A 12,500-nucleotide genomic window follows, 5' to 3' on the forward strand; every position below is an offset into this window, starting at 1 on the left:
CTCGGGTCACCATAACTATCCGTTTTATCCTTCATATGAACCGGTGGAGAGCCAGGTAACTCTATCCTAAATCAGCTTATTGCAATTTATTACTAAACTCTAAAGTCACATCTGGCCATGAAAATGAAACAGGGTAGGGTAGTGATCGGTCTCTGTGTCCGTTTTCTGTACAGGTGTGTAACTTCCTGTCTGCTGCTGACAGGAGCTGGAGGGACTTCCTGTATGAGCAAAACTCACTGTCTGACGTACACTTCAGCCAGAACTCACGCTGGGACGCCGGTATTAACCCCCTCTCTCTCTGCCGTCACTTAAAAAATATATTGAGGCATTTGCGTTACAGTGTGTGTGTGTGTGTGTGTGTGTGTGTGTGTGTCTGTGTCTGTGTGTGTGTGTGTCTGTGTGTGTGTGTGTGTGTGTGTGTGTGTGTGTGTGTGTGTGTGTGTGTGTGTGTGTGTGTGTGTAGGTTACCAGATAAGTGGCTCTTTCTACAGCTGTACTGACTTGGCTCCCTCTTCATTTGCTCTGGACACCAGCATGAGATCAGCCGAGGCCATGGCACTGTCAGGTACACACAAAGATGAACTCTTTAGCAACACCCTAGCAACCATTCTTAGCACCGCCGACAACCACTCAAAACACCTTAGCAACTGCCTCGCAACAGCCCAGTGTCACCTTAGTACAAACAACCCTGCTCTTAGCAACAGCCTAACAAGTACTTACAAATGCCCTGGTAACTACTTAGAAAACACGAGATGCAAACATAACGGTCACACATGTCCATCTAATGTGTGAAAACTGTGTAAAAGAAGTGCATTGGAATAGAAAAATGCATTTTGTATGAACGGCCCCTTAGAACATCCTAGCAAACACATAGCAAAACTAGCAATGGTTTAGCAGTAACCAACAAATCCCCCAGAAAGTACTTAGAAAACAAAAACTGCCTAGCAACAGCCTAGTAACAACCAACAAATTCCCCAGTAGTCACTTAGAGAAAGCATAGCAACTACCTAGCAATAGTCTAGCGGCAACCAACAAATGCCCCAACAATCACTTAAGGAACACATAGCAACTGCTTAGCAACAACCTACAAAAGCCCCAGTAACCATTTAGAGAAAACACAGCAATTGACTAGCAACAAGCTTCAACAATCAAAATGCCCCAGAAACTACTTAGAACATCTTATAAACTGTATAGCTGCAGTCTAGCAACAACCAACACATGCTCCAGCAATTACTTAAGGAACACATAGCAACTGCCTAGCAACAACCTACAAAAGCCCAAGTAACTACTTAGAGAAAACATAGCAACTGCCTAGCAACAGTCTAGCAACAACATACAAATACCCCAGTAATCACTTAGAAAAAACACAACAATTGCCTAGCAACAATCTAGCAACAACCAAAAATGCCCCAGAAGCTACTTAGAACAACTTATAAACTGCATAGCAACAGTCTAGCAACAACCAACACATGCTCCAGCAATTACTTAAGGAACGCGTAGCAACTGCCTAGCAACAACCTACAAAAGCCCAAGTAGCTACTTAGAGAAAACGTAGCAACAGCCTAGCAACAGTCAACAAATGCCTCAGTAACCACTTAGAACATCTTAGAAACTGCCTAGCAACAGCCTAGAAATGCCCAGCAACCACACTGAGCACGTCTAAAATAAACACCTAGCAACAGTCTAGCAACAACCTACAAACGCCCGAGAAACTACTTAGCAACAGCCTAGCAACAATCAACAACCACTTAGAACATCTTTTAAACTGCCTAGCAACAGCCTACAAATGCCCAGCAACCACTCTGAACGTGTCTCAATGAACACCTAGCAACAGCCTAGCAACTGCCTACAAACCAACATCTTAGCAACTGCATAGTAGCAGCGGTCCAGCAGCCGCCTAGCTACCAGGCTCCTAGCAACAGCCCGGACACTGAGCAGCGCCCGTGACTCTTCCAGACGGCCGCCTGCAGGTGACGGTGTTCAGCGGAGAGACTCCGGTCACAGACGTCACCGTCACCAGCTCCGAGGGCTGTCGACTGGCTCTGCGCGACGATAACTGGAGCTGCAGCGGGCCGGGCGGCTCGGAGCTGGTTCCTCTCCCTCCGGCCGAGAGAGGAGCGCTGGAGGGGGGCGTCCTGCTCTGGATGACGCCCGACGGCCTGTACGCCCGCCGCTTCTGCCAGTGCAGGGTCTACTGCGACGGGCCGCACGCTAACCTGAGCGCCAAACTCTGCAAACTGGAGCGAGAGCAGACCAGCAAACTACTGGACACACAGCTCTTCCTGACAGGTTAGAACGGCCACCATACTGCATTTTAATAGTTAAAGGGTCACTGCACCCCAGAATTACTGTAATTCAATTACTCACCCTAAAAAGCAAAGTAAGGCATTACTGCACATTGTCTGGTGATTGAATTAGTTACTCATCTGAGTAGTTCTAAAATCAATATTGAATATTGAACCTTAAGTCTAAAGATATAATTGAATGCAGCGCCTTTAAGGTTTATTGAAAATATCCTAATTAGTGTTCCAGTGATGAACTAAAGCTTGTGACCTTTACGTTTTAATGCGTTGGTTCCTGCAGAGCTCCAGGGTTACTTCCTGCATGCTCGCCCTCCCCCGCGTTTCCACGTGCAGCTGTTTTTCGAGTGCTGTGACCCCTCCGTAGACAAGGGACCCCTGACGGTCCAGGTAATGACCTTGACCTCTCCACGCGCTCTCTCACGCGGTCGCGCCGTGTGACTAAATGTGGCTGCACCGCTCTCGTCCTGCAGGTGGAGCCGCTGTTTGCCCGTCAGCTGCTGCTCCTCCTCCAGCAGAGCGGCATCAGCTACATGAGGAGCCACGAACTTTCACCTCTGACCCCTGAGCAGGTTTACCCCGCCCACCCAGACTGTCCTCAGACGCACGGCAGCTTCATGCAAGAGTGACCCCGAAAGACGACGTGAAGACACCCGGCTTTTAAAATGCAGTTGATAACGGAGCAGCCCCATCTCGGTGTATGGAGGCTGTGTACGGTTGCCGAGCCACGTAGCAACATAATGCATTAATACAGAGCGTGAAAATCAAACGAGCAAACTTAAAAAAAAAAAAAAAAAAAAAGGGCAAAACTTATTTTATAAGTATATTTGATAAGGAAATATGTATAATAATAACACAGAAAATGTATGCATTAATACAGAGTTTAAAATCAGTCAATTAGTTTAAATAATATATATATATATTTTTATAAATATAAGGAAATATATAGAACACACACACACACACATATATACACATTATATATATATATATATATATATATATATATATAGTCTCAACGTTTGAAGTGGATCAAAACCTTTCTTTAAATTTTCCCTAAATCCAAAAACAATACTTGTTCTTGTTTTATGACTACTTTAACTTCAAATGTTGAGTGCATATATATATATATATATATATATATATATATATATATATTCATATCTCTCTCTCTCTCTCTCTCTATATATATATATATATATATATATATATATATATATATATATATATATATATATATATATATATATATATATATATCCATAAATACACACACACAGTAATCAACATTTAAAGTGGACATATAATTACATACAAATTATGACAAACCGATATTTTGTAAGAAATATATTATTTTAATAACTTATTTCTGTGCTTTCTATTTTTAGACGTCACTTTGCTTGTACTGTTTTTATATTGTAAAACTGTGAAAAAGAGCATCTCAGGGACAAAATCGGTTTAAAACGAATGTATACGGTCGGAATAAAGCATCTACTCAATATTGCACTATATTTACTGTAAACGAGATCTACCAAAAAAAAAAATGATGTGAAGCTATATACAGTATTTCAGGAACTACTATTTTGCAAGCAATACTCAACCGTATTTCAAAGCAAGGTTTATAAACGCTTTTATAAGTATTTCTATTTGACAGATATTCACATTAAATATACATTCAATCAATGAAACGCGAGTCCTCACCTTTTCGTTTATTGCATTTATTTGGTTCACTTTCAAACACAGAAATACACAATAAATACGACATTCACTGGTTACCACACACAACCGGACAGTGTTTGAAATCAGAGACACTTTGAAACACTTGTAAACGTTTCTCTTTCCACTAATGGGCCGTGAATGCGCTTTTAGGGACGGACGCGGTTAGTTAATGCCCACAGACGCCGTCTAGTAGTGAAATGAGCGGACACGCGTCCAAAGAGAGGTGCCCTCCACGGCGGTGACGGACGGCACCGGGAATCATCGCATGACAGGAAGTGACATCGGTCGGTGATTGCATACACAAACCCACAGTGAAGTGGTGAACCTGATTCGACTTGGCTAATGAAATCAGGCGTGCGACTACCATAGTGTTCACGAGTAATACTGGCACGATTTCAAGTGCTTCCCTTTAGAACGAATTAGAAAAGGTCCCTAAAATATCACAAAAACGGCAAAACAATCATCACAAAGAACTGTGTCACATCCTATATTATATATATATATATATATATATATATATATATATATATATATATATATATATATATATATATATATATATATATATATATATATAAAAACAACACTCAAATAGAAAAAGAAACAAATAAAATGCTTTGGTCAACAAAACCAATCTGTGGACTTCTTGGCCTTATTGTACGTGAAAATACATCATCATTTTGCCACAATGTAAACAAAAAAAAAAATACGATTTAAGCTACTGGCCTCAAAGCGACAGATTTGGCCACCGGCTTCGAACGCTTCCCGAAGATCGTGCACAGTCCCCGCGGTTCACATACACGTATATATGTGTGTTTATATATCGGTTACATTTCAGCAGGAGAACGTATTGCATGCTGGGATAGCTGTGCCATGAACTTCTCTCTCTCTCTCTCTCTCCGCGCTGAGACCAGGAGAAACCACGTAAAACCATTAGCACGGGATGAAGCGTCAGGTAGACTTCGTGTCATCATGCCGTGAGCGTGGCGCGGGGACGTTAGCGTGTGGATGTTAGCACGGCGCGGGCGCTCATTCGAAGGCCCACACCTCCAGGTTCTGGACGGTGAAGTCCTGTTTGGAGGACAGTGGCAGGTTGTTGAAGGTGGAGCATTTGGACGTGGTGCCGTGGTAGAGGTCGGCGTCCAGCCACAGGCCCAGGCGACCCCTGAGAGACGGACAGGTGAGAGTTAAATGCGCCGCACAGCTAACTAGCCGTAATCGGTTACTGATCCCAAATTCAGAGACGCAAATGTTGGGGATCTTCCTTTAAAAGTAATGCGTTACAATATTGCGTTACTTCCTGAAAAAGTAACTAATCACATTACTTGGTTACTTTTTATGGAAAGTAATGAGTTACGTTACTTTTGCGCTGCGCGAAGCATCTTGTTGTGTATTTGGTTCAAATCAGACGTAATGAATGTCATCATTTAGTCGTTTGAGATGCACTTCATGCAACTTCCTCATTACATCAAATTCGGCAATAAAATTTGATAAACCTAATTTGCGAATATATATAAAAACGAATAAATAGATATAAAACGCATGTTTATTTGCAACAGTTATGCTAACAACAATAAAAGGACATTTCTGAGATTAAAACAGCGGCATCTGTTGACGCGCACCGTGCTGCGTTCGTTGTCATGGGAACATACATTTCATTAAATTAATCATTTTAAAATAACATCAATAAAATAAATTAATTTATTTTATTAGTTTACCTGCATGCCATATGACTTAAACAATTTAAGAGAACCAAATGTGATACTTGATTACTGAATGATTTGTTTTCTCTCAAATCTTAGGGTATATATGTAAAATAATAAATATATATATATATATATATATATATATATATATATATATATATATATATATATATATATATATACACACACACATTTTATTTATATTATATTTTATATATATATATATTATTTAATTAATTATTAATTATTTATTAATTTAATCTAACATATTTACAAGATTTTTATTTTTGGAGTCTGATTAAGTAATCAGTCACAGTGAACTCACCCTCCTCCACCGATCTGAAGGGAATCCGTGTTTCCTTTCACAAAGTAAGAGTTTTCACCCGTCCAGCGGTAAACCTGAAGACAGTGAGAGTCATTTACAACACACTGTGATTTTTCACAGCACTCACGTTCAAATGCAGTGTGATAGATTTTAGACCAGTGTGATGATATTTTTGCCAGGGACCTATTGATTGATTCAATATTTAAGCGTGATTTGATGGTTGCTACCATTTTCAAATGGTTGCTAGGGAATTACTTAATGGTTACTTTGGCTCTCTAATCAATTGATAGGTTGTTAATAGGCAGCTGCTGAGATATTCTAAGTGGCTGTCTATTTGTTTGCTAAGGTGTCTCTGGTTGCAGAAGTGACAGAGCGATTGGTTGTTAAAATTGTCCTAAGAGGTTTCTAGGTGTTGTAGATCAGAATCGCACCTTGATCTCTCTGGGCAGAAGTTAAGATTGTGTGTTTGCCAATGTCTGGTTTCTAGAGTGTTGCAGCTAAGGTTTCTCCTGCAAAGTCTGATTAGTTGACAAGACAATGGCATGTTGCCATATTCAAAACAGTTGTTAAGACTATGTATTTGCCAATGTCTAAGTGGTTTCCAGGGTGTTGCTGGGCAGTCAGTGCAGCGGTGTTCTGATTGGCTGACAGGACACTCAGAGTTACTGACATATTCAAAACGGTTGTTAAGACTGTGTGGTTGCCAATGTTCTAAGTGGTTTCTAGGATGTTGCTGGGCAGTTGCTAAGGTGTCTAAGTGGTTGCCTGGCAATGCAAAGGTGTTCTGAGACCTTAGCAAGCAGCTGACAAATTCTGGAATAAGAAGTGTGGTTGCCAATGTTCTAAGTGGTTTCTAGGTGCTCGGGTGGTTATATGGTGGATGCAAAATCTGGCACAGGAGAGTGGTTGTTAAATCTGTGCGAAATGCTCTCTAATTTTAACATGTTCTGATTGAACATTGGCAATCAGCTCAAGATGTTCATTCCGGTTGCCAAGTTGCAGTTTGCCAATGTTCATGTACCTGGTCTAACTGGTTCCATGTTCCAATGATGTTTCAAACAGTTCCAAGATGCCCTGAGTCAGCACCATGTTATGGGTGATTGTTGGCAGCTGCAAAAGCGTTTCGATTGGTTACCAATAGGACAATGTTAAGCAGTTGCTAAGATGTCTGAGAGCTACTGATAAGGCAACATTTAGCGTTTGCTGAGAAGTTTCTAGGGCGTTTGTTTCCTAAAGATTATGTAGATCAGAATCGCACCTTGATCTCTGGGCAGAAGCTGTAGAGGAAGGTCTCTCCTGTCCCATAATAGTGCTCACTCAGTCGGAAAGGGTGAGTGCAAAAGGCTCCGAAAATCTGCAGGAGAGAATGATGAGTTTTTTTTAACATGGTAACACCAGCCATTTCCAACAGCAGTCACCGTAGTGCATGTACCTGGTTGTCCATGTCTTTAATGACCATCAGCACAGGGCAGTCCAGCTCCATCAGGTTCCTGTAGAGGGTCTTCAGGCTGGTTCCATGTACCACCGTACTGTAGACCAGACGCCACGGATAACCCTGAACACGGGCCGGCAAACGAGTGGACAACTGCAGGAGAAAGAATCATACTAAATCACCAGGATCACAGTTTTAGAAAATCCCAATCTCAAAGAAAGACCTTTAAATAGTTAAACGGATAGTTAACCCCAAAATAAAAATTTGATGTTCATTCACCGTCAGGCCAGTATAATAGTAAACACATTTTTCAGCTGAAATCATGGTCCTTGGTGATTCATAAAATGCTAATTTTGACTACAGTGAATTACAATAGCAAATTAACAGCCGTGGCTTATATTTATATTAATATATTTATATTTTATGAAGCAAAATTATCACTGTGTGCAAAAAAACTTACTACCTAGACTCTGCAAGCTCAGGCAATAAATCATTATTTTGAACTGATTCTTTTTAGTGAGCCAGCTGAATCGGTTCACCTAATCGGACTGAATCGTCTGAATCAGTTCACCTAATCGGACTGAATCAGTTCACCTAATCGGACTGAATCAGTTCACCAAATCGGACTGAATCGCCTGAATCAGTTCACCTAATCGGACTGAATCAGTTCACCTAATCGGACTGAATCAGTTCACCTAATCGGACTGAATCAGTTCACCTAATCGGCCTGAATCGTCTGAATCAGTTCACCTAATCGGACTGAATCGTCTGAATCAGTTCACCTAATCGGACTGAATCGCCTGAATCAGTTCACCTAATCGGACAGAATCGCCTGAATCAGTTCACCTAATCGGACTGAATCGTTTCGAGTCAGTGTGAGCAAATCTAGTTACTCAATCAAGACTCACTTTCAGACGCCTGACAGTCTCACTTCAACTGGAAATGAGCCAAAATGAAGGTTGTTTCGAAAGAACCAGTGTGCAGGAAAGAATCATATTTGACTCTTTGCCTGAGGCTCTGGATCACAGGTAATAACGTTGTAAGTAATCTTGCACAGACTGATCACCAGGAAACACTGGTATTTTTTGTGTTCCTTTTAATTCTCAAAAAACGGTAGCCATTGACCAATCGCCAAGGGCAGCGACTTCTTTACTGTTCTACTGGAGACAATTTACTTGAGTAAAGTAGCAAACGATGCAGACCTTCTCAATGTGCGTGTCTTCCAGAAGAGCGCTGGGGTCCATCAGCACAGGAAGAAGATCCAGCGGCTCCTCGTCCTCGAAGCTGAAGCTCTGGCGTCTCTTGGCCTCATTAATCGTGATAATCTGACGGCAAAAGGAAACAAACCAAGCCAATGTTTGCGGTATTCTTTTAGGTGCTCCTCACGAGAGTTGCACGTTCCTCACCTCCCAGCTCCGAGGAACCGGGTCGCTGAAGAAGTTGTCGATCATGGTGAGCTCGTCTTTCTCCACGACCACGAAGCCCTGCTCCTGAGCGTCTTTCCCATAAGTGTCCGGAGACCACTGGATGAAGAACGAGTACAGGTGGTCCACTCTTCGGAGAGACGACAGCAATTTATCAAAACATTTCAAAATGGCTGCTGCAGGGAAGGGCCGTCAAAATGGCTAAAAAACTCAATTAAAATGATTAAAATTTTCTCAAGAGGCCACGTTAAGTAAAATATTACTAAAGCATGTTAATAATCAGTTAACGAAATAACTGAAATGAACATCCCTATTAGAAAAGACTCGTACCTCTCTTGAGGAACAGCAAACCAATATTCTGGCTGCCGCCCTCTGCCAATGTACGAGTGGGCGGGGCTAGACGTCCGACCAGCGGCGAAGGACTTCCTCATTGGCTTCCCCACCTTAAAGCAGAGGAACATGGGCGGAGCTTTGCTCTTCTCTTCATTGGACAGCAGCATATCTGTGAACCAGATCAGACAGCAGCTCTGAACATCCTCATCCTGGCCTCATTAGTCGCAAGGATCGAGAGAAACAACTGCTAAAAACATTCGGAAACCGTTCTGCACTATTTAGGGGACGCCGGTCGTTAAGTGCACAAGGGACAGAAGCATACGTCTACAAAGAGAGCGTTTTAAGAAATCAGACGCTTTCAAGACATAAGCTGCTCCGAAAGGAAGAACGACTGTGTGTTTGACACCTTGCTTTCAGTGGAGGGCAATCCCAGAATGCACTGCAAATGCTTTTTTTGTTTTGCAGCAAACTGACGTCATTTAAGGGTGGAGCTTCCTGTCATCTTGCATTTAAGTTATTATTAGCCATACAGGGGGGAAAAAAAAGCATATTTTTTTATGGCCAGAATATATTTAGATAAATACATGGCACATACATGCTGCAACGAATTCAAAGAATTTTCAAAGAATATTTAAGGGCCAAAAAAAAAAAACATTCTTGCAGTAGACTACATTTAGGCTCGATTCATAACTTATTTTTATTCACATGTGCTATAGATAGTTTTTCTATAGGACATAAGTCAATGTAAAATATAAGCTTCCAAAAAGGGTTTATATTATTAAAATAATAATAATAATAATAATAATAATAATAATAATATAAATATATATATATATATATATATATATATATATATATATATATATATATATATATATATATATATATATATATAAATATTGTACATTTTATATATTTTTTAATTTATTGTAAAAAGTATTTGTGGAAAAAATATATAGGTATTACAGGATATATTATTATTATCTATTATCTTATTATTTAAGATTTATTACTGAAAATGTAATATAAAAAAAAAAAAAATATATATATATATATATATATATATATATATAAAAACAATTCATTTTTAAATAATAAATCTTAAAATAAATAAAATTAAAATAACTGAAATACTGTATAATAAGTTTAAGTAAGATCAAATTGAAAATATAAATAAAGCTAAATAAAGAATATGAAACCTTATAAAATACAGTTCTGGTTGCGTTATAATGGCAACTAACCGATGCAAGTCAAAATTACTAACCGAAACAAAACTTAAAAACAACTTTAAACATTAAAAAATGATTTAAAATAAAAGCAATGATCAACAAAAATTGAAATAAAAGCAAAAAAAAATAAATAAAAGCTCTATGTAGACAAGAGAAGCAAGGCAGCTTAGTAAACGCTTAAAACAGTGCTTTGCTGTGATTGGCCGGTCTCTGCTGTCAATCAAGCGTTCTTACCTTCGATCGGTCTCTGCATTCTTTTCAGCAGCCATGACTTCATCTCGGCCTCGCTGGCCCGTCTGCGCAGCTCGGCTTCGGAAAGCGCCACGCTCGAGTCCGGTCCCCTGTTATCATCCTCCAGGTTTGGTCCAGGCGAGCTACTACACTTCCCAGAGTCCTCCGGGGTCGCCTTTGCTTTTTGGTCGCCCGCCGACGCCTCGATCGCCGAGACTCCATTTACGAACGCCTCCCGCCCCGTTCTGGTTTCTTCCTTCACTCCCGCGGCAGCTTCCTTCCCATCATGCACCGCGGCTTCGTCCGGCCTGCTCGGATCTGCGTTGTCGTCTGTGGAGCGGTTGTGAAGGCCTTCGTCCTCGTCTTCCTCGGCGCGGAAGGACGTCGCGGACTTGTCCGTCGCCGTCTTTCTTTGCCCCGGGCCGGAGCCGGTAGTGTTCGAGTCGCTCTGTAGGAGCTCCAGTTCAGTAAAGCCTTCGTCCGACGGAGATTTGTCGGCGATCTGGCACTCTGATATCTCCGAGACGGCCGCCTCGATATCGTCCAACACGATCGGGCGGTGGGGCGCTCCGAGAGCCTCGTAACGGCTGAAGGGGTTAAGATCCCGCTCGGAGGGAAGCTCCTCCCACTCGCCCGGCCTGTATAACGGACAGAGATCCTGGGCTTCATCACTACCATCATCATCATCATCATCATGAGGGTGGAGATGGGGAAAATAAAGAGAAAAACAAACAAAACATCCGAAAATGAACAAACTCAGGACTCGACTGAACAAAACAGAAACATGACAAAACTTAAAAATGTGACGAAACGCAAACACTTGGGAGTTAAAGCTGAACCAAGATGGAATGGAAGGGAAAAAAAAAGTGAAAGTGGGGGATTTTTTCAGGTGATTTCCATTAATAATATAGTGAGAATGAACAAGAAAAATGTATTGACGGTGAATAAATGCTTGCAATGTACTACTATCACACTGTACATAAATGTATATAATATATATATATATATATATATATATATATATATATATATACATACACACACACACACACACACATACATACTTTACATTGCTCAAAAAAATAAATAAATGGTTTAATTAATACGCAAGGTGAAGTAAAAAAAAAAAAAAAAAAAAAAAAAAAAAATAAAATAATGCATTTTATAAATGCAATTTAATTAGATTTTCATAACTTAAATACATAAATTATTATATGGTATAAAAAAATATCAACTAAAATATGTTACAACAAAATTAATGATATCAAAATTATTTGCTGTAATGAGTAAAAATTTGGGCTGGGACAATAAATAGATGCATTTTATAAAACACAAATATAACTATTTTATAAAAATAAAAATAGATACAGGAAATTATTTAAAATAAATAGAAATTACAAAATAAGACCAATAAGTAAAATCAAATTAAATAAAATTATGTAAACAAAATAAAAAAAATATAATAAAACAAATATTAAATAATTATTTTTTTTAATATAATACATTTAAAAAATAAATTAAATACATTAAAATAAATAAATACAATAAAAGTTAAATAACCTAGTAAAAAAATAAATTATATTAAATAAAAAAAGTAAATGAATACATTTCATTTTAACAAACAAAAAGCAGCTGGATTTTTATTAATATTTTACTATGCTAAATTGCCAAAAACTTTAATTTAATTTTAACCATGCACCTGTAAAATATTTACTGAACCAAATACAGAACTGTGCCACAAAAAACAACAACAACAACAACAACAAAGGATCTGCCTGCTCATGCATTACATAATAAAAGT

The 12,500-nt window shown here is 39.5% G+C and overlaps 2 protein-coding genes across 4 annotated transcripts in view; one reads left to right on the forward strand and one right to left on the reverse strand.

Annotated features, from left to right (window-relative positions):
* irf4l (interferon regulatory factor 4 like) overlaps positions 1 to 3,306 on the forward strand; it is a 4,441-nt gene extending 1,135 nt beyond the window's left edge. Inside the window, exons 3-8 of the mRNA XM_043218728.1 lie at positions 1 to 55; positions 174 to 279; positions 464 to 565; positions 1,957 to 2,289; positions 2,584 to 2,690; positions 2,774 to 3,306. The exon at positions 1 to 55 is cut by the window's left edge and continues 31 nt beyond it. Of these exons, the coding sequence (XP_043074663.1) occupies positions 1 to 55; positions 174 to 279; positions 464 to 565; positions 1,957 to 2,289; positions 2,584 to 2,690; positions 2,774 to 2,929 (859 nt within the window). The 3' untranslated portion in view covers positions 2,930 to 3,306. The remainder of the gene's footprint in view (positions 56 to 173; positions 280 to 463; positions 566 to 1,956; positions 2,290 to 2,583; positions 2,691 to 2,773) is intronic.
* A 696-nt stretch (positions 3,307 to 4,002) lies between these two features.
* LOC122325043 (nuclear receptor coactivator 7) overlaps positions 4,003 to 12,500 on the reverse strand; it is a 20,403-nt gene continuing 11,905 nt past the window's right edge. For 2 of the 3 annotated variants that reach the window (XM_043219872.1, XM_043219874.1), the window contains 8 exons: positions 10,703 to 11,370; positions 9,237 to 9,408; positions 8,889 to 9,036; positions 8,685 to 8,807; positions 7,483 to 7,635; positions 7,309 to 7,404; positions 6,051 to 6,124; positions 4,003 to 5,184 (listed from right to left, as the gene is read on the reverse strand). In XM_043219872.1, the coding sequence (XP_043075807.1) occupies positions 5,049 to 5,184; positions 6,051 to 6,124; positions 7,309 to 7,404; positions 7,483 to 7,635; positions 8,685 to 8,807; positions 8,889 to 9,036; positions 9,237 to 9,408; positions 10,703 to 11,370 (1,570 nt within the window). In that variant the 3' untranslated portion in view covers positions 4,003 to 5,048. The remainder of the gene's footprint in view (positions 5,185 to 6,050; positions 6,125 to 7,308; positions 7,405 to 7,482; positions 7,636 to 8,684; positions 8,808 to 8,888; positions 9,037 to 9,236; positions 9,409 to 10,702; positions 11,371 to 12,500) is intronic. The other variant, XM_043219873.1, reaches the window with a different exon arrangement.

The sequence above is a fragment of the Puntigrus tetrazona genome, chromosome 20 (assembly GCF_018831695.1).
Source record: "Puntigrus tetrazona isolate hp1 chromosome 20, ASM1883169v1, whole genome shotgun sequence".
NCBI classification, from domain to species: domain Eukaryota; kingdom Metazoa; phylum Chordata; class Actinopteri; order Cypriniformes; family Cyprinidae; genus Puntigrus; species Puntigrus tetrazona.